This window comes from Fringilla coelebs (assembly GCF_963513975.1).
Source record: "Fringilla coelebs genome assembly, chromosome: 4".
Lineage (NCBI taxonomy): Eukaryota > Metazoa > Chordata > Aves > Passeriformes > Fringillidae > Fringilla > Fringilla coelebs.
Genome location: NC_140032.1, coordinates 7,223,982 through 7,247,242, shown reverse-complemented (window position 1 = coordinate 7,247,242; position 23,261 = coordinate 7,223,982). Strand labels below are relative to the sequence as shown.

General features: G+C 37.5%; 1 protein-coding gene across 3 annotated transcripts in view; it reads right to left on the bottom strand.

The window, feature by feature from the left end:
* The window catches only part of UVSSA (UV stimulated scaffold protein A), a 44,901-nt gene that overhangs the window by 6,867 nt on the left and 14,773 nt on the right, over window positions 1-23,261 (bottom strand). For all 3 annotated transcript variants that reach the window (XM_084204424.1, XM_084204426.1, XM_084204425.1), the window contains 5 exons: window positions 17,681-17,798; window positions 9,038-9,218; window positions 7,986-8,135; window positions 3,292-3,475; window positions 2,338-2,449 (listed from right to left, as the gene is read on the bottom strand). In XM_084204424.1, coding sequence (XP_084060550.1) covers window positions 2,338-2,449; window positions 3,292-3,475; window positions 7,986-8,135; window positions 9,038-9,218; window positions 17,681-17,798 — 745 coding nt within the window. The remainder of the gene's footprint in view (window positions 1-2,337; window positions 2,450-3,291; window positions 3,476-7,985; window positions 8,136-9,037; window positions 9,219-17,680; window positions 17,799-23,261) is intronic.

Here is a 23,261-nt window from a genome sequence, read left to right as displayed (position 1 = left end):
AAGTGATTCACTGTTCCAGGACTGAAGAGCCCAAAGCACCTCTCTGTGGACATTAGCTAGAGTTTAAAATTTTGTACTAAGATAATAAATGATCCATAATAACAATGGCAGTGTTGTCAAAACACAGTCATTACCACACAAACCATAATCTGTTTCCCCCTTTAATCACACAAAGATAGAAATAAATCTACCCTCCAGTAGGAAGGAGATACAAGAAGAATTTTGGTGCAATTAAACCATACAACTGACCCCCAAATTTAAGTGTTTTTTTCCAGATTTTTCAAACTGCCTTCATTAATGATGCTGTCAATCAAACAGTTCCTGACTGTCCAGTAGGTTCCCAGTTGTGTATTTCCCATAGCAGCACTGCTCAGAATTGCTTCAAGACCTCTGTAATCAAAAAACCCCCAAAACCAAATACCACTGAAAACCAACCAAACACATCCCTCCAAACCACAAGCCTCAAAACAAGCAAAAAAAAAAAGTAAAAGTTGATGAAAATACTCTAAAGCAAATATAAAAATTTGCAGGCAGAGCAAAAAAGAAAGTGGATAGAAGTATTTAGTGACATCTGGTATATGAATGGCTTTAGAAACATGGAGGATTTTGTCCAAATTGAGGGCCACAGCTTGTGCAGTATGTCCCCAGCCAGATGGGATGGACCTTTGTGTGACATTTCAGCTTAACAACCACACTCTATAACACAAGGAGCAATGCCAACACTGGTTTGGGACTAACAGACACATCCTTGTGGACCAGAGGTGAGAAGCCTCTAACAACACTGAGCTGACACTGTAATAAAAATAAATACTATGTCTAGCCTCAAGCAATGGCAATTTCACAGGAAAAAAAAAAATCAATATTCTTCAGTCCAAGTGATTTTTATACCAGAATATTAGTTTTCAGTTTGAGATTTCAACAACACCTATCAGTTTAATTTGCTAGTTTTAGTTTGTCATAACTAAGCTGGGAACTTTCCTTTTTAACACAACATCCACACTCCTATCCTGGTTTCCCTGTGACAGTCCAACAGTGTGCTGCTGGCTGGATGCCAGCTTAGAGCACTCACTCTGCCTGGACAGGGATGGAAACTACCTGCAAATGTAGCACTTTGACACCTGCAAATACCAGAAGATGCTCAGTAATTGCTGCACTGCTGTGCTGCTGTAATCACCAAGCACTGTCACTCAAAGATGGTCAAACAAGTATTAAAGGACACTGGGTGGGTGAATTCTATGTTTAAATGCACATTCATTCCACACAGACCTTTCTGAATACAGATTCCTGTTCTGAATACAGGTAACTGCTCCTCAGGCTCTCAAGAGGTTCCATTAAAGGTTCAGTAGCTTTATTAACAATATGCATAACTGTCAAACACCAAGTCAGTCAAACCTGAAGAGAGAACTCCTGCAAGGGAGTATTGTACAGGATAACAAAATGCTTATGCCTTTGGGTAAGTTTAATTAGAATCCAAAATACTCACCTACAATAAATAGCTCAAACCAGAGCAAACTAAGACCTGCTGAAGGTAGATTAAAGAAAAGCTGTCCCCTCCAATTATACACTCTGTCTGCTGGACAGATCCCTCTCTCTCATCTTCCTTTGCAGTCTATCAACTGCCAGGAGCTTCCTGGTTGTACTCCACCTGTCCATCTGTAACAGGGTACTATTGCAAGAAAGCCTTTTATTCCCCTTGGAAGTCTTCCTGACTGGGTACTCATTGCCTGCATTTCTCACCTACCAGTCCAGAGCTGAACCTTTGCTAAAAATGCTCAAATTATCTTGGGGAAGAGGGAGCCCTCCCCTCCACATCTGAAGGACGCAAGGAGAAGGCCAATAGTTTTATTGCCCATTCCCAATTGTTTAAAAACAAAAATCCAGCATGCCCTCCTAAAACTAGTGGTAACACAATGATCTTAATAATAGTATCATTATATTGCATAAATCACAACTGTCAGGGACCAGCAAGATCAGACATCTTCTTTGAAGAAGCACAGAACAGTTACTGCCAAGAACTTCCCAGGGAACAGGCCCAACCATCCTTGATAAACATGTTTCTTAAGACAAAGGCTATAACTGGTCTGTCTGAGCAGTGCTGAGAACATTTCAAGATTCACTGAAAATAAAGCACAAATGCAATGTTAATGTTATTCTGTCTACACAGGTATGCATATTTATCACATAAGCAAGAACCACTGCAAATGAGCTGTAATTTAAAATCAATAGGAATGGAAATGGGAGAATGTGCTTAAGAGCAAAACAAGTAACAGGTATTTCCCAGTTCTGCCTAGTATTTTTTTTATTTTTATTTTTTTAAGATGCTATTTAGACACAGACCTGGCTGGGCTGCTTGCTTCTCAAACTTCATCTTTTCTTCTCTGGCTCTGTCCTCTGCATTTACAGGAATCCCAGAGTCATCCCGAGGAATTATCTTTCCATGGAAAGGGCACTTGAGAAAGGAAAAAATATCACAGTTTTTGAATGAAAAGAAAATGTTTACCTTTTATTCAACACAGCTTAAAGGTGGAAACTGGAATTGAATGACAAAACTACACTTGACCCCCAGTCCTCTTTAGAAAGCATCAGAATCCCATAACCATCATGTGTTTAATACATTCAGAATGTCAAAGAAATAACCTCTTTTTGAAACAAATATACAATTTCAAGAGACCAGGTAGAACATCCTGTCAAAGGCTGGAACTAGGGCACCAATGCTGCATCACACATTGTTGTTTATGCTATATCCCTCTCCTGCAACAATCCCATTAGAAGTACTGAAGTGCATTCAGATCCTTCAATCTCAGATAATACAAGAACAGAGATACTAGAACCAAGTATTTAGGCAACGTAGTTCTGCTCAATAGTGCTCATAATCTGAGACTGTGTAGAGTTTAGCTTCCATAAAACTTAATTTGTAAATAAAATTTCTTTGCCCCTCAAACATGTAAGCTTCTAGAAACAGTTAATATCAAACATGCCTCTGAGGAAAAATTTTCAGCAAAGAACTATCTCTGCCTTACTGCCAGGTACTCACACATCATAGTAATAAATAAAATCCAGATAACCTACAATGAACGCCAAAAAAATCTGACAGTTCTTTAAATGTTTACAGCTTCTTTACCAAAAGGATGTTTCCCTTACAAAGCACATATTGACAATGAACTTCTCCAACACAATGTTATTCCACTCCCCTGAGCTATACTTACAATGTGAAATAAATATTTATGGATGTTTTAAGGAGACTTTCTCCATACAGCAGAGATCTTGGAAGTTCTATAACTTGGTGCCTACCTTGATCCGATCTTGTCTTTCACACAGACTTCCATCAGGCATGGGAGCTCGACATTTATGTTTCACTGGCTCAAACTTGCCAGCAAATGTTATATACCTGGTTTTTAACATTTCTGTTATTTCTTTATTTTCCACCTCTTCCTCTACTTCACTGGGTGCCCAAAATCGATGCTCAGAGGTAAATCTGCGAAAACAACAAATGAAAATAACTCACACACAAAATTGTAAGAAAACACACAGAGATGCCATTATCAACCTGTGCTAAACTCACATGTGAAAGGAAGGGAATTACTAGTGAATTCAAAACCCCTAGGAATCTACCAGTCTTTCTTATGGCTCCTGTATTATGAAGATATTTTTAAAATACCACCAAAGCCGGTCTAGTATTGATTTCCTGTTTAACCTGCTAAGCTATTACAAGTCTTAGCTTTAGTTCATGATCTGACATTCAGAGTCAGTTATCCAATTTCCAGATTCAGTGAATAACTCTGTAATTCTGTACTTAACATTCTTCATAACAAAATACTTCTATGATTAGGCACAGATCAAGGAGGAAACAGTTTGATCTTAATGTGGCTGATCTCATTCCTGATAGCTGGAGTCCAGCAGCAGCAGAGAAGCAGGAGCTGGAATCAGGATGTTGCAATAAACTGAGACCACAGGAGAAAGCAAACAATCAGCTGAGCCCTACACAGATTCCTTCTTCCAGATTCTCCTACACAGTGTCCATAAATCTGAGAAATTAGCAGGTGTTCTTCTGAGAAATTAAGCTAATCCATTGAAAAGCTATTTTAAAATTAGAGACCTTACCTACATTTACAGACATTTTCTCCACAGCATTCATATAATTTCATATTAACATTTACATTATTTCCACACTAAGCTGCCAACAGTCTGTAGTGAAAAATAAGCAACCCCAGAGAGCAATTACCTGACTCCTTTTAAATACTAATCTTAGGAGACAATGACTGTCCCTCTGATGGTAAATGTTTCTTTCTATTAATCATGAAAAGAAATCAGGGTAATCAGCTTAAGCTAAGGTATCTGATTTTAAGATATCTGAAGTTAACAACAACAATCCCATTCCAAATTTAAGGAAATATGAAGTTAAAGAGGAAAAAAATATAGCTAAACGAAGGAAAAAAAAATTGCAGCCTGCATGTCTGCTGCTCATGACAAGCAAGATGAAGATACCTAGATGACAGATGTCTTGATAAGGACATAAAATTCCTAAAGGAACCTTACAAACCCTTTCTTCCACATAGTTCTTCGACCCAATCAGTTCCAGAGTTATTTGAGAGGATTTTCTCTATCCATATCCAATTCCTCTCACTCACTAATATCCTTGGGTGTCATGCCTGCCTTGCTTTCTGTGGACTGCAGAGCCATATATACATGAACACTGGCTTCACTCATCACACCAGTTACAATCTGGCAAAGCATATAAGCCAGTACTTGAAAGAATTACCTTAGAGGGCCTAAAAAGTTTTGATTAATTTTATCTGACCAAGTTTTCAGTAGATGACAAAGAAAAAAAAAAGTAGAGGAAAATATCTGAGCATAGCAACCTACAACATATCTAACTGCTGGTTGTAATGCAATAGCTGAGCACTTAAACTATATGAGGAGGTTAGAACTAGGTTAAAAAGGGATTAAGGAAACTCTGAAACATCTCTGTGATTTGCCATCATCAGAAAAATGTTCAACAAAATTCTTATTAAACAGATAGAATCAATCTGTAATTTCTCCATCAAATACACCTCACTAGTGCCAGAGAAATGTTAACCTGCCATAAAGTACAAATAATTTTCTTCTGGTAAATTAGGGGATAAAGACAAAAGAGTTCCAGTGGAAGCTAGTTCAACAATAAACACAGTTATGTACTTCCACAGTTTTTGGTTAAACAAAATATTTTTAATTACACACTTCTGCAAAATGTAGCAAAAAACCCCAAAAGCCCTGAGAGTTTTTCTAAAAAATCAGTATTATTTCAGCCCAGTGTTTGAACAGTACAGTAGTTTAGCTTCAGAAATTATGTGGAAAGATTATACAATAGAAAGTAAATAAAATAATGACATCAATTTCTTATTTGCTTAGTTTAATGCAATGCTGACAGCAAAACTGACTGGCAGCTCTGTGCCACTAACCTGCAGCCACACAGAGGGGAAAGCATTCTTAAAAAAGGCACCACACAGGATTTTCACATGCATGACAATCTTACAGAATGTCTTAGTAAAATTCTAGTGTCCTTTGGGGGTCTGAACTCCACTCCCCCTCTAAATTATCAAATTACAGTTACATGAGAATAAAGAAGCACTTAACAGTTGTGCATGTCAACCCTTCCAGTTAGGAAACAGTTCTATTTAATCATTTCCCTTCTCCCTTCCCCTAAATATGTACCCAACAAATGTCAAGAATATTAAAATTATGTTTTACCCTAGGTATCATTGACCAGTATTTGGGAACTGAACTTAAAATATTCCTACAAATATATTATTACATATTACTGTTTATTACAAGCATATAACTTATTTTCTCCCAACACAACTTAGAAGTGGGTGAGAGAATAAAGCAGTGGCAGTTCTCAAGTTTTCTGATTTCTTGTTGTAAGTTAAGCAACATTATAAACAGGCAGATACTTGATTGAAAAAATGATGCATGTGACAAGTAAAACTTGTTTGTAAGATGGATCAGAAGAGGAACAGATAATCAACTAAAAGATGAAAAAGATCAACACCTCACTACATTTAGAGTGCTCCTAATCCAGGTAAATAACAGAGGCTTCAATGGCAATGACACAGCATGAGGAGGAGGAGTAAAAGACAAGTAATGGTTAACTGAAATCTAAGAGAAAGCTCTTGGAGAACTACTGCACTCTTTCAATGAATTTATATCATCTTAATTTCTAAACTGACAGGAAGATTATAGAAACATTGTATAAATATAAATTCTAACCCCAGATGCTTAGAGAGATCCTGAAGCAAGTGCAAAAATGGGCTAATTCAAACATCCTAGACACAGTCAGTGCTGCACCAGCTATTTCACTCTGATCCTAAGAGTAAGCAGATTTAATTCAAGGAGGAGAGTAGATGAGACTGGAAGGTCCATGCTATCCAAAACAAGTCTGTAAAGATGACATAGCAGACTCCACACAATTCAACACTGTGCAGCACACACTACCTTCTGCCCCCCCTCAAAAAACCCAACAAAACTTCTTTAAAAAATCTCACAGTTAAAATCTTAATTTATTGTAAATGCTGTGATTAAGTAAGTGCACTGCTAAGAAAAAGACTTTTCCCCTTCAGATTTTAAAAATTCAAATTCCATACACATCCCATATTGTTGTCTATTTTTCAGTTTGCTTTTCCCTAAGAATCTTACAGAGTCAGTATGAGTACATAGAGAAATGCTGAAGGAGTTGACTGATAACTACCTTAATTTTTCAGTAAGTCTATTTTATGCCTGGGGTCAATGGTATTGTGTGTGCAGAGTTACCTGAATTATCTTTAGGTAGATTGGCACATCTGTAGTTATAGACTATATGGTTCAGAAGTGTGCCCTCTATTTTATTGGGAAGCATAAAAATAAAACAGTACAGCACGAGGCAGACAGGCAGTGAAATATGCTTCTGATTTCACTTATGACTTGAATAACTCATTTGCAATGTAAAATAAGGCCTTACTACCTTTTTGGCATTATCACAGACAAATGCTTCTTAAAGCCCTGCTGAAAATCTCTTCATAGGCTTTGAAGAACCTGTACCACATGAGATGGAATCCAAAGCCTGGAGTGACTGTGGTAGAGCACTTTTATGCATCAAATTGCACCAGTTTTCAGTAATTTAACAGATATTCAGCCTTTTACAAAATCAGGTGCAGGGGCAAAGATTTCATCTTCCCTTCTGCCAACACTGTTTTAGCACTGTGATTACAGGCTGGGTTTTTTTTTTTGTTTGTTTTGGTAAGAAAACAAACTAAGTTAAAGTAATACTGCTAAGAATATAATAGCTTAATTTGCAACCCAGCCAGTCAGTGATTTTTGCCTTTTTCAAGCCAGATATGGTACACAGATACAAAAGTTCTGGTGAACTTACACAAAATTTATACATAGAGGGAGGACTTTGCAATCTAACTTTCACTGAAAAACAGTAAAGAGGGTTTTAAAAACTGACTGCTAGAAATACCTTCTGATGTGTACCTACCACCTCTTCTCCCCAGCAGTGCTAAAGCTTTCCCTATATCAGCAGTGCTTCATGAAACACAAAACCTCCCAGACAGCAATGGAAAGTGAAATATCCAAATCCAAATCCTGTAACTGCCACCTTTCTCTTGTGTGACTGAATAAGCCTAGCAGTTTCCTCTGTTACCACACTGTGAAGTCAGGAATAACATTATGCCCTTTGCATAATGAGGTACCAGCTTAAATTGGAGTAACCGATGCCATGCTGCAAACTTAAAAAGAGCAGAAAAAAAAAGTGCTTTGAAGCATCAAAGGATATTTAATTAGTATCACATCTTCTCAAAACAAATAACATTTAAAGGTAGGATTTCTGACTTTGTTTGTGGGTCCTACAACACAAGGTAAAGAAGAAAAGTAATTATCAAAAGAAACAGCAGTCATCCCACTGCATGACCTCTGAGTACAAGTAAATCTATTTATTTGTTTAATTTGTCTTAAAAGAAAAAGAGCATTACTTGAGAATCTTCCCAGCACTTGGCTGATCCTCTCCCCAGTAGTGAAGATCTAATCCAAAAGGCATGAGGGGAGCTTTAGCTCTTTCTTCTAGTTTTCTTCTTTTAGTGTCAGGATCTTCCAAGTTTGCTGTCTCAGAAGTTGCAGATTCACTGGAGAAAATTGATGAGGAGTCAATACAGAACACCAATGACCACAACAACTTTTTCTTTCTTTCTGTTTTCATTAGATTTTTAGACCAACACTAATATTACCTTACATGTACAATTGCAACTACTTTTCAAGGTTGTCCCTTTTTTTTTTTTAAAGGAAGACATAGCACCACACATTCTATACAGCTCACTGTATGTTCAGCTAGTGCTGGTTAACACATATCACACTGGGGGCAAAAGCCCAGAGATCTGATGGGGGCAGCAGTGAATCATGCACGCTGCACTCCCACAGGAGCCACAGATGTGGTACTGGAAATCTCAGATCAATTCCAGTTTGCTAGGTTCTGGGGGCTTTCCAGGTCCATACAGAAAAGTCTTTCTAGGAACATGTCACTAAACAGATGACTCCAGCCCTACACTCAAATCACAGCCAAATGCTAGAGGCAAGGCTGGAGTTTCACCAAACTTTGAGCAGGATTGATGACAAATACATCTTTGGAAGCAATGTAACATCTCCAAGCAGCACTGACAGCATAAGTCACTGGGAACAAAGAGATGTTGAACCTACTTGCTGACTGAACATTAGGATACACTCTGCTCAGCTGCAAACAAAATTTACCCAAATAAATAGGGTGGGGGGTGTTAGCAAAGAAGAGAACAGTGAATTTTCATAAAGGCCATTTACACCAAAAAAGATCAATATTAACTGAGCAGCAAAAGGTTCCTTAAGATCCTGGTGCCATCACCAACAAAATCCCAAACATTAAGCAATGAATTTAACTTCAAAATGAGATCAAGTCAGCCTTGTCAGCTTGCCTGGTTCACAAATGCTTTTCTGTGTGCTGTCATGACTAATAAACACAAGAGCAAGAGGTTTGTACAAGAACTAAAACAAAGATGACCTGGCATGAGGAGATGGTAACTTTGGTAGTTTGTCTCTGAGGAGTTTCAGGGTGGCAGCTGCACAGGTTGGATCGAGCTCATCCTCGTTGCCTTTGAGCTGAGTGCGGGCGCTCAGTGGAGCTGCTGCTCCTGTCGATGCCTTCACCACAGGGGTTTTTGGAGGTGACTGAGGTTCAAGCCCTGCAAAAAACTTTGATGTTTAGGAGTGATTCACTTCTCCCACCCTCACAGTCCACCCTCACAGCTCAGGGTGCTGACTACATCTTCCTGCTTTCAGTTTGTGTTAGACATCAATCTCACTCAGAGTGAAACAGAATTATTTAGAGCACATTTGTTTTTCACAGATACTAAACCACACTTCTTGCCAGAAGAAAATATCTAAGTGCTGGCAGAAGAAGGAAGTACACCCAGAAAGTCTGTTCCAGAGACAGGGAATGCCTGAGCTATTCCTGAGGAACGAGCCCTCTGCAAGGCAGTACCAGGCACTGATGCTCAGCACCAGCAGCTCAGCGGTGGGGTAACTTTAATTACTTTATACAGCCAGATTAGAGACTCAGCACGGACTGTAAGGATGCAATTAGACAGGCTGAGCTGTTAGACAGCACCTGCCTCTACTTGCTGAGCTGGAGGAGCAACTCTATTAGCCAGCAGTAGCTACAAGAACTTTTCAGCCAATGACGGCTACAATTGGAAAGATTCCTCACACCAATGTGACGTGTACCCTCAGAAAGCCTTTTCATGAAATAACTTATTGAAATTCAAGGTCTCATCCCTCAAAAAAATTCCTAAATTTTATACAAGTAGTCATAGTTTCACAAACCTAAAATTTTCATCAAATTATTTGAGCCTTCTTATGAAGAGTAACTAACATTTATTTAACGTGTTTTGGCCATTACTTAATTGTAATTTTTAATCTTTTGCCCAGTTCTAACCAGTCCTGAAGCAGCATTCAGAAGCACTCTTGCTTTGCTAGTGCTTAAATCCTAGTCATTTGACATATCATACATTAAATGCATCACTAAATATATTAAGTAGAAAAGGAAAATCTAACATTATATCTGTGACCAGCCATCTGAGTACGAAATTGTAAGACCCACAGTGGCAGGGAGGCTTGGTACACAAAATATTTTTATTTCAGAGAATAATGTATTTTCCACAAAAAACAAAAAACCAAACCAAAACAAAACAACAACAAAAATACCCCCCCCCCAAAAAAAAAAAAAAAAAAAAAAAACCAACAAAAAACCCCAAAACACAACTTGCTGTGACCCATCTCACCACCTCACAAGGTCTCCCAGTAATTCATCCTGACCTTGACTGGTTTGCATCACTCATTCCCTTTAAGCCTTGGGGTGTGACTGCACAGATGGCACTGCCTGACCAGAACCACAGGCCAAGATGCTGAGGTGGCAACCTCTGAGATCCAGCCCCTGGGAATGCATTTTCCAAACACCTACATCAGGAGTTGAGTCCTTGTGCAGGAAATGACAACCAGACCTGTTTTCCAAAGTTCAAAGCTCAGGGCACTGAGAAGAACACCTGTTTAACCCAATTCCTGGACAGCCTCTCCCCAGAGACAGCAACAATCCTCATTCAAAATCCAGAGTCCATCCTGCTGCTGAGCACATCTGGCACTGCTGCTCCCATACTCACTCCTGCCCACACCACACACTAACAAAAGCTATGAACACTCTACATTCTCCAAAGTCAAAAAGCCTTTAAAGAACAAGATCCAAAAAAAAAAAACAAAACCCAACAAACAAAACCCTACCCCAAAACATTTAAAGGTCCAATCTCTGCACTAGAAAACAGTCTGCATAAAGAAAATGATAATTAAATATAATAGGATGGATTTAAGCAGATATCTAGGTTAAATAGCAGAAGAAATTATTTCATTACACTTATCAGGCTGTGAACTTGCTGTTCAGGAGGGAGAATGGTGCCTCCACAAAAATGTGCTCTTAAACAGCCCTTCAGTGAAATAATAATGCAGGAATTTTGAATTTATGTCTCTGGAAAGGGGGCAGGGCTCCATCTCAGTCCACATCACAGGCTAAAAAGGGAAAATGCCTTTTTCAGGTGCTTTTACCAAAGTGAAACAGAATTAACCAAAAACATTGCTGTAACCACACTTTAGAATCACCAGTATTTGGAGAAGTAAACTTCCTTTAATGACAGAAACAGTTACAAACAGGGCCTTTGGCACTTCTCAATTAATCTGGTTAAGAATATGTCATAAACTATCTGTAATGCAGAATTGCTCAGACTATATTTAGCACTTAAACTGCCTTTTTCCTTTTTTAAGGACCTTTCTGAAAAGCATTGTTTAAAGCAAGTGGTTTGAGAGCACTTGTACTATTTACAAATAGTAAAAAAAAAAAATAAAAATGAAGATAGCAGGTTTGTGGCACTTACCACACCTCTCATCTTCAGAGAATATACTTGCTATGTATTAAAAGTTCCCAGAAAACCCTATTTTTTCCATTTCTTTTCCTGTGGTGTTTACAGGAAGCATAATTGCTTGTTCACAACACTGGTTTGCTTGAGGAGGAGGGGAACAGCAGAGACAAGCAGTCAGCAACAGACAGGAAAGGCAAGAGAGATAAATGGACAATGTGACACTTAGATAAAAATCACATCTGGAAGATCAATATAGGAATTCTTAAGAGTTACAAGAACAAAATATTTTCTCATTGATTTCTTATTTTAAACTATTAACAGAAAAATAGCTAAAAATAGATACACTAAGACATCAGTAACATCACCTCCACTGTGGAGTTTTTTAAAAAGTATTTATGGATGAAAGTAGGTTTTGCTAACAAGATAAAGACAAGAGTGACCAGGCAAACAGCCCCAGCTGAAGGGTGTCCAATGTCAGGGTGGGGTTGCTTTGTTTTGGTTTTAAAACATAGATGGGATTAAGTACAGTTTTAAAAGTAAAATTCCTCTTCAGAATTCTGCTGTACTGTGTGGTTTATTTAACAAGTACAGTACCTGGGTTCAAATTGTGCCAATAGCAGCTTTGAGAAAGAATCATAAAAGTGTTTAAATCCCCCTTTTTGTTTAAATTGACCAAATGGCACCTATTGCCTGAAGCAATAAAGTAGCCCATGTTCACAAGATAAATCTATAGCAGGAAAGAGAGAGGCTGAGGTTTCAGCTGAAGTTAGGCTGCTGAATGCTGACATTATTGATTTTAGCTAGTTCAGCTGGCCTTGTAATTAAAATGTAAATTTGAGAAAGAGATTATGTCCTGACAGAAATGGTGGGATTAGGGGGAGATAAAAGCCCCTCAGTGAAAATTCAGAGAAAAAGCAAGCCCAGGTTTCCTCAGCTGTGTGGATTTAGACAAAATCAAGCTACTTCAGATTCACTGAAGTTTAATTGAAAAAACAGAGATAGAATATAAACAAGTATTGCAGACTTCACCTTTCCTGAAAAACAATTAATAATTTCTGCTCCCCATTTGTTGAATCTTAGTCAAGCCAAGTATAAGTGATTTATAATAGTAGAGACACTGTCCTAGATTGTCAGGAAAATCCAGCAGTCCAGTCCAATATTTCCCCTCTTACTCCACTGTGCTCACAATGAAAATGCCTGCAGGAAGCACAATAAGCTTTGGACTTTGTAAAGCTTCCCAGTGCCTTTGAATGCACCTATGCTCATTTATGTGAAATCTTGGAATCCTCCTTTGGAAATTCAAATTAAAGAAAAAAGATAACTATGGAGAAGTTAATTAAGGAGAAGAGTTCACTAACATTACATAAACACCTAGTTTGGCTTACTGGAATTACAGAATATGTTGATATAATGTTACCTCTCATTAATTAACCACACTTTTTACTGCTTTACAATCACAGTGAAGAAGCAGAAAAACACAAATATGCAGCATTTATATCAAGCCCTTTCTATACTTTACACCCTCACCTTTTAAGCTTCTTCCTTATGATTTTGCATCCCCTGGCCATTGCATAGATCCTCTGAGGGATACTGCTGTGGCAAACTACTTGAAAGTGTACCAACATCTTGTTCAGAGATTAGTAATTTCCAACAACTTTAGTAGGAATCATAATAAATCATAAATCTCAATAACATCATAAATCTCATAACCTGTTAGATTTTCTGAGAAATTTCTATTTACGTAGAAGGACCTCTCCTGAGAATGAGGAGAGTTTCCATGAGCAGCTGATCAGGATGCATCAGAAGAAGTATCTACAGTCAACACTTCTACATGGATGTTGAAGTATTGCGTTGGAAGGGATAATCAGGTTTTTTCATAAATGTGAAAAGATAATCTTTATTCCAAATACTGCATTACAAGCAGTTTTACTCATTTATTGTCCTAAGTGTAGCTAGGTCTCTGTAGGTTCAAGCTGTGCTAAAGGAGGTTGAGGTTGGATATTAGGAAAAATTTCTTCACTGAAAAGAGCAGTTAAACACTGGAAGAGGCTCCCTGGGGAAGTACTGTAGTCACCATCCCTGAAGCATTCAAAAAATGAGTAGATGTGGCAACTTTGTGGTTTAGTGGGCATGGCAGTACTCAAAGGTAGGACTTGATGATTTTCGAGGTCTTTCCAATCTTAAAGACGATTCTGTGATTCCATACAGGACTTGTGCATATATAGATATATCAAAACACACCAAAGTAACAAGACAATCTCACATCTAAAATTATAATCAAATACTTCTAGAGTTGTATATCCTAAGAGAAATGGAGACCACACACATATTTGATTACAGAAATTCTGGTCTGGGGTTTTAACTTCAATGCTGAGTATCTGTTTTCAATAAAATTATGATAAATCAACACATGCTATTTACATCATGCAACAACTATATCTGATTTCTTAAAAGGATTCATAGTATTATTAATATAAAACTTATTCTAGATACTAGATTTGTTAGGCTGAGAAACAACTGTGTGTTACTTGCATTTTCCTAATTTAGGAAAAAGGAAGCTGAATTTCAAAGAGGTAAATAAGTAATTCTGCCTAACATTCCCCCTCTAAAACCTGATATGCTTTTTCTTCTTAGAGAAGTCAGGTAAAAGCCTTATTTAGCTTAGACAGTGTAATTCTAAGGCTCAAACTCAGCCCCTGGCAATGGTGCTTTAGACACCTGGAGTTTCCATGTTTGCTTCTGCTGAGGTCTCCACTGAGCTGTTTCTCCACATAAAACTCCTCTCCACATCCTTCACATGCAGGGAGAATTCCCTCAGAAGTTCCTGAGGTATGAAGACCAGACAAAGTAAACCTGACTGACAAGCTGGACCCAGACAAACTGAGAAATCCCTGCACAAGGAAGGAAAATGCTTAGGCATAATTTTTAATTTCCATCTAGCCAGCACAGGGGTGTCTATTCAGGGATTCAACAGCAGCTACTTAACACACAGGAAAGCATGACTGAGATGTCATCAGATTATGAAAGCAGTCTGGGGACATCTAACCCAGAAAAAGCACATCACATTGTAAGAAACAGAGGGAAGAATTTCAGAAATTGATAGAACTAACTCTTGGGAGCTGCAGCTTTGATTCCCATATGAAAGAAATCTCAAGCAGACTCTAAGATGCAATGTGAACCTGTAAAGTAGCTATCAGAGACATAAAAACATTCAGCTTAAGGCTCAAATAAAAGAGAAATAATCTTATTAACCAGAGTAGAAATAAAAGTTCGTGACTGCACAGTCATTCCTAATATAATTTTGGATAAAGATGAAAGTTGATAACCAATAGACTGCTTCCATGCTAATAATCCCAAATCAGATGGTTTCCTCTATCACCTCCTGTAAAACAGCACTAGGACTCCCTTGTCCCCAAAGCATCACTGCACGGGTAAGTAATGTTTGCTATGAGACACAGACAAGAACTGCCAACTAAAGTGGGTGCTTTGGACTAGAGCTGAGAACTGTTCCATTTTTATGTGGAAAAGCACATCCCTCAAAAGAGAACTTCCCATGTGGGTCAGAGCTCAGCTGCAAGCCAGGCCAAGACCACCAAGATCAGGAAGGAATCTCTCATTCTTTGGCATCAGCCAAAAATTCTATTCTATGGGACAAGAGCAATGTCAGGGCTGCACATCCATCCCTTACCTCATCCACCCTAAAGCTTTATGCCAATGGAACCAACAGCTGACCAGCAAAGGCTGGAATGTGGAAAATCTCCAGTGGAAAGAAGGTTTTATTTCTCTCTACAGTTTTCCTTTAAATGAATAATGGCTCCATTTTCTAGGGCTTAGCAATGCCAGCCATACAAGGGCAGGTCACACATCAGTGGTATCAGCAACATCAGTGCCCAGTGGTGAGATCTGAGCAACCGTATAAAAATGATTTCCAGTGTTGTTTCTTTTTCAGCCAAATACTCCTCTTTAGCACCACAGTGTATTTTAAATGACCCTGTGGTCCCACAGGAGAGCTGGCCTCTTGTCAGCTGCAGACATCAGATGCAAGTGTAAATAAGGATTATACAAATGGGAAGTCATTAAAATTCTGGTAATGCTAATTTGGCATGACACCTCTAATGGGTTATATCTTCACACTTCAATTATCTAATCACCTAAATTCTTTTAACAAATTTACATTTCATTTTATACATCAAGATTCAAATTGACTTGTTCAATTCTACCTCCACCCAAACTGCACCCGTGCTCAATTCAATTTCTATATTTAATATCATCACCAATTTTGAGATTATAGTTATTAACACATAAACACACAGATAATACAACTGCATGTGTCTATATACTTATGCACAGAACTTGTCTTTCTAAATAAATTTTCATTTTTAACAAGTTTTTCAGCTCTCAGGAAAAGCACAAAATTTACCTTGTTGGTAGGATACGTCTTTGTGAGAGAAGTGAAAGGAAATAAAGGGACACTTAAATCAATAATTTACATGTCACGTTTCAATCCATTTCCACAGTCATGTTTTACAGCTTTGTTTTCTGGTTTACTGTATCAAGTTAATCTGGCTTGTTCAGGAAAAGTAACAACAAAAGGAAAAACAGCTTTTAGCTACTTACACTTCCCATGTAACACTGGGATTTTATTTTACATAGGAGGTTTAGCGTTCCAGTTAGAACATTCCACTCATGCAGACTTGCATTTTCTAACCTGTGATTTTCAGGAATTCTGAGTTATATTCAGACCATTTCTAAACTGGGAGCTTACATAATAGCTTTAAATGGCAGTAAGTAAAGCTGAATGTCTTCAGAAGCATCAGGAATGATTAATTTCTTTCAAAATGTTATTTTTTAATGAACACATCAGATAAAGAACAGCCAAGTGTGACCATTAGCTCCTACATAACCACAGGTATACAAAATGAGAGGTTTTGTTTTGTGATTGATTGACTTCTTCACTATAATGTATTTTCCTATCAGCAATAGTTTAAATACAAATTGAGAATTTCTTAATCCATTTTGATTTTTAGAATATCCCTGAGTAGACAGCAGGGTTCTTCTTTTATCCTTCCCTATTAGAAGGAATTCAAATAGCAGCCAAGTATTTGTGGTAAAAAGGATGGTAAGATGCTTTATTTTTGAAAAATGTGCGTCCATGAGGAAGATGGGATAAAAGGGAAGAGGTGAATACATTTCACTTCCAGTGGAAGCTGGCAAGTACAAACAGAACTTTTGCATGTTAGAATTACTTAGGCTGCTGTTAAAGATATGAAAAACGAGTTCCAGGTGGTAGCTGCAGCCTGACTTTTATGAGGGAAACTGCAGAAATGGGAAAAATAAGCATTAACAGGATTGAAAAAGCCACAGCAACAGCACCACTCTGACACAAATACCCATGGACAAATGCAGGAGCAAGACAGTGCTTATAGGTTTTTAACTTAAAGCTTTCTGATGGCAGCTACCCTTCTCTACAATACACTGAAATCTTGGGAGTCCTCAAATATACTGAGTTACACAGAGATAAAGCTGCAGATTTACTAAGCAAGAGGTACAAAGGACAAGGAGCAATGCACTGGAGTTGAATTAAGATGAACTTTCTCCAGTAACACCACTCTCAATTTCACAAAAACAGAACTAAATATAACTTCATATTAAAATTATCTACTTTTACTAAGAATGCAAAATTATAGTTTGATATCTGGTATGTACTCCATGGCTGTAGTTCTGCACTTGAAGGCTGAGCTGCATTTACAATCTTCTGACAGCAGCACCTAAGCTGAAAGAGCCACCCTGCAGGGCTGTAGGTTGGTCATTCTATGGCAGGAAGTGGCTGTGCATATCCAGCTGCTGTTAGTGCAGGTGATGGAACAGCCCCTTATCCCAGCTCACCAGACTGGCACCAGTATTTGCAATACTCAGGCTCACTGCCAGCTTCACTTTGCAATCCCTTCACTCCCAGTGTGTGCTCTGCACACCTACAGGCACACAGGGTGCTGCTCCTGGCTCTGAACTCCTGTGGAAGATGATGGAATGGAATAAGCTGCTCGTCTCAGTTGCTCTTGCTCCTAAAAGTATTTGTTTATCCAGAGCCAATCACTGCTCTGGTGTCCATGTAATGACTTCCTCAGAGCAGGCAGAGATTACCCACGCTGCTGATCACTTTATTACTTCAGCATGGCTGTTTATTTACCTTGGTGCAGCAGTAACATGCAGAGATAAAGCTTGTCACAGCTGGGCAAACTCACCATATTCCTTCCGCAGGTGGTCTGGAATGTGGGGCTCATAACCTTCTTTCTCAGGGACCTCCACAAACTCATCTTCATCCTCATCATCATCATCCTCATCATCATCCGAGGCTTTCATCTAGAGAGATATTTTTGTTGGGGTTATTTTCTCTTTATTTTCACATGAAGACTGTTTTTCATTTCCCTTCACAATGAAAATATTTTGCAAACATCCTGATAACCCTACTGAGACTTCTCTATGTCAAAAGTATTTCCCTAATTAGGTATCTAATCTTGATCTAAGATTAGGCCTTTGCTTAACATTTTATCTCTAAAGCCATACTCTATCCTAAGGGCTTCCTCAAAGCCCCTTTTATCCATTAGAACCTATGCAGTTGTTGAAGTCTGAGAAAGTGTGAAGCTATAAAATAAAGACCAAAAAATCTTAAAATAACATCAAGATTTTGACTTAATGAGCAAATTACAGTATTAACTCTTCTCATTTTGATGATTTTACTCACTTACCAGCACTCAAATAATCTGTGGCATGTTAAATGGTATCACAAATTATTTAAGAGTTCAAAAACCAGAGCAGGCAAACAGAAGGGGAAGCTGATGAATGGGCAAGCTAAAAGTGACCCAAATAAGAACATTCTGATCTGTATACTACAGTGGTTTAGTGTGTTTCTTCACAACAGCACTAAGAATAATTTCATACATTCATTTCTAAACTGATTTGGTAAATCCCAACCATTTATACCACCAGACAGCACACACTACTCTGATAAAGACCAACAAACATTTTCCTAAACGTGCACTAGGTCTGTCTTGCAGTCTGAAATTGAGGATCTATGAGTAAGTGAAAAAAAAAAAAAAAATGGAGTTCCAACTAACCAGTGTAATTCATCCATGTAAGTGGCTTCCTATGTATAATTTTAGGTAGCAATTGCTGTATATGTGCCATTACATCTATACTTTTTCTAAGCTTGTTTCATACCTGAAAATGATTTTTATTTCTAAATTGCATGTAAGCTAAAAAAAATCTGCATCACCAGAAACGGCCTGTACTACCAGAGCTTTAAAAAAGCAAATGTCAAAAAGGCAACCCTAAGAAGGCAACAGTGATGGAGACTTAAAGCTTTATTTCCTTTGCTCATGTTCAGAGTCACCTCATTCCCAACAACATAATTAGCACTTTATTGTATGTTTGCCATATTTTCCTTTTACAAGGAAATAGTAAAAGGTATCCACTAAATCCAACCCTAGCACAGGCTATCACTTCTTCCACTTCATTGCAGCAGCCCAACTGACAAGGAATAGCAGAATTTTCACTATTTTCAGCTGTGTTCTTTACTTCTATTAGTGCACCTGGATTCTGTTAATATTCATACCAACTACCCGTTGTTACAAGCACCAGAGGATACTGCAGGTTTTGCCTGCAGCAGAATTTTCCCAATCTAATTCACTACTCTAATCTTGTGTCACAGCTGAGTTCCTTTAAATCATACATATACTCTGAAGCCAAAAATCTAGCACCTAACCTTGCTGTATCAAATGTGACTTAAAAATTAAAATAAATAATAACCTAAAAAAATCCCAATATTTATTTTTGGCCATAATTAATTGTAAGCTGGACTGTGTTAATTTCTAACAAAAAATGTTAATTGATCTTAATACACAGATATACATTAACACATAATGAATGGATGGTATAAGTTAGAAGTAAAATTCTACAAGTAGGACATTATCATCATTTTCATGCTCAGGTTCCATTTCTTACCTAGCTATTAAAAAAAGATTTCATCAAGATAAAATTTGTCATAGATGATCTTAGTCTGCAACTTTGTGTCATAATGTACAAACTGACTAACTTTCACATCATAAAAAGGGAAAGTAAATTCAGTGTGTTCCCTTTGTTTTCACTCAGTCTGTAAACAAATAAACAGCAACAGGTTTAAGGAACAGAGAAATAGTGTTAAACAAGCAAGAGGACAAAACTCAGTCCAGCCTGATCATTTAACTTAAGTTGCCAGATGATACCTAAAATAGCAGGGATATAATACCAGCACTTCTTTGCACGTCATATCTGAGAGGACTAGAGGGAAAGCAAAGTACTATCTTTAATTGAAATTTCACCTAATTTGTTCATATCACTCGAGGCACATATCTCTCTGTATGGTAATATTCTAAAATTCAGTGGATCTCACTAATCCTCCTCTTGAAAAGTGCACTGGAAGCAACTTTGCTGTATTACCTGCATGATCTAAAACTTTAAAGCACGTGAGAAGCCTGACAGAGAAAAGGCATAATCAGATGCAAATTCACTTTGTTTAGGTACAATCCATGAACTGTGCATTCAAGTACTATAGAAAACATTAATCATAGGAAACTGTAATTTTTGTTATCAGTCTAACACTAATCAAAAGGGAAACCTGTCACTACCACTGACCTGTGAAACGTCCCAATTATACTCTTCAGAAATGACAGGAGCACTTAACTTCCTCACTGGGTAAATGACGACAATCAATCAACTTTGAATAACAATGAGCCACGGAGCTGAAAATTATTTTTTGTATAGAATCTACCCAGGAATTTATGAAAGGTGAAAAGCAACCCAAGGTTTTAGGGGCATTATGGCTTTCAGCTAGTGCAGCACATATCAAACACTAAACAGAATTTATGTGTTTTAATTTTCTAAAAGGTAGATGTGGACTTGGTGCTACAATGCATAACATATAATGCCAGATTTTAAATATGGGGGTCATTTTCATAAAATATTATGCGTATTGTTCACACCCTTGAATTTCCCTGCAGTCTTCTATTAAATTTAGATTTCCTGAAAAAAAAATTAACTGCTTAGCTAACTATCAGGAATTAAGCCCTCTTTTCCCTTCAAACAGACATAAATTCTTTATCTTGATAAAATCCTTAACAAGTTAAATAAGTTATCTCTTTAATATTTTAAAGTTGTCACTGTAGGAAATTCAAGAAGTGGCACAGTAATAGCAGGTAGTTATATCACAATTTACTTCATTCCAGTGGTACTTCATCAGAACCATCCCATTTATGTATGTTTGCTCCTTTTCCTTGCAAGAGAAAGTGGCAGAGCTCACAGGAAATAATATTAATTAGAAAAGTATGTTTTGGTTTTTCAAATTCCAAAAAGCAACTTCTACAGAGGTAGTAGAAAAGCTCAACCCCCTCCTATCTATGTTTCCATTATAGGTAAACTTTTTCAGTCAATTAAAAAAATAAAAATAAACAATCCACCATTAAATCAGAAGAAATAAATACTTAAGACAATACTTTAAAGTGGCTGATTAAGTAAATTATAATCTTTTTAGGAATGAGGGGTTCGGGTACTTGCAACCACGAAAAAGGAGACTAAGATAAAAACAAATGAAATTTCTAGTGTGCCATGGCTGAAGGGAAGTAAAGTAAAAGAGCAACTGATAAATACCACACTAAAGCTTTTCTTGTAGTGTACAAGATTGAATACCTTGAAGATCGGTAGTCACAAAACTGCTTGTTTCTCAATCACCTGTCAAAGAATGTGAGAAAGAAGCTCCTGGGTTCAAATCCATTCTAATTATCAGGTGATATGAGGAAACTCACTAACACAGCCTGATCACAGATGGAGGGTGAACAGCCCCTCTCTGTCACTAGAGAATGGTCCACCAGATCCCCAGACATCAGAGGCTGCTTGCACCACCTTGCTGCTCCTCAAATTCCAAGGGAAAGGGAATTTTTAGCCTGTTAATCTGATCTAAAATGCTGATTTTTATTTTTGTATTTAAATCATAGAATGATGTGTTTGCAAAACTATGTTGGTTGTTGATTTCTTTAACATGGTAGGATCACTAATTAGGTAGCTATATTCCTGTGAGAAGAAATGGGATTTAGCTAGGCAATTTTCAGATTCTTGAGCTGGACTTATTTACATATAAGATTATGGTTTTAAAAAAGACAGAAAACAAACATGCATTGTTTTCACAGTAATCACTTAGAACATCTTCACCATTCTCCTGATTTTTCACTAAAAACTTAAAATAGTGCTGACTATTCCAACTAGACAAGTGCAATCAAATCATTTCCTCCCTAACTCATTAAAAAAAACTTGAAAAAACAGATGTTTCCTTATTACTCTCCATTATTTTAAAAACCTGGAAAAAGCACTGGATGCCAGTAGAAATGCAATTGTTTCTTTTACTTTGCAGTCAGTGCTCCAACAGCCTCCATCTGTTAGTGCAGCTCAGTGCAATCAGAGCCCCAGCCAAAGGCCTTGTTCACCCATCCCAACCAGTAATAAATGTGAAAAAAGCCTCCACCCACCACACAACACTTGGAAAGATGTGAAGAAAAGCCCTTGATCCTTTGCTCACTTTTATACAAATTGACTGCTACATTCTGTTAAGAGGATTTAAAAACCCGAGTCTCTGCAATCATAATTAAAGCAAGCAATAAAATTACTGGAATATACAATGCAATCAGTTTATAGGACTAGATGTACGGCCACTACTAATTATTTTAGAAAAAGAAGCAAGAGAAAAGATAGCACATGAAGAAGTCATATCTACTCACTAAAACACCACTTGCAAAACTACAGCTGGAACCATTAAATAAATTTTGCATGGTCTAATTAACTTGGTTTGCAATCTCAATTACTTTTCACCCAAGAAATCACTTTTGTTCAGTTTTATGCATGCCTGTTTCCCTTTTCTAAAAAAAAATGATGTAAGGCATCCTCAGACAAGTGAACTCTAAACTTCATTTGTCTTTCAGCAGGCTTGATGGCTATGCATTTAAAAACCCATTCTATCTTATAAACTAAAAATTAAATGTACTCAGCTGTGATGGTCGTCATTGCATCTGCTATTTATATGCTAATACCCTCACTGAAAGATCTTGCAAATTATTCCACCATGCCAATATCTCATGTGCATCTACTCAAAGCCAACTAAATATTTTTCTAGAAGATTTTGGTTAGGGAACCAGAATATTTATTGCTGTAGAACCTAGTTAGAGGGGCAACCTTAAGCACATGCATTTTTTATTCAACCACAACACAAAACATACTTCAGGCATGTTAAAATGAAATTTGGGGATATTCTATGTAAGAAAACAGTGTCTGGGATAAAAATCTTCAGTGCCAGTAATAGAAACTGAATAGTCAAACAGTGTATCTTTAATATAAAGACACATTCTTCCTTTTCCATTCTTTTATATCATCCAACACAGAGTGACATGGAAATAAATGCTGGCATTAGGACAGATTTTAGAACCATGCTTGAGTTTTCTCATGTGCAACACAAGGAAAACACAAACTATTAACAGAGCTGTATTTATAAGAACCTCCCACACAGCCTCCCTCCCCTTCACTTTGTGATATGAACATAAATTCAAACCCTGTGACTGCAAATTAGATATGTGGTCCAGGCAAAGCACATTTTATGTTCACCTGTAAAAGTATCACCATTCATTCTAGGTGTAGTTGCTCAACAGCACATAAGCATCTTGGCCAGGCTGTCTTTTATTTAGGAATGCACTTTTCACATTATTTCCTAATTTCCAGGAGTTAGTAAAAATGCTTGAAGGGTTCCAG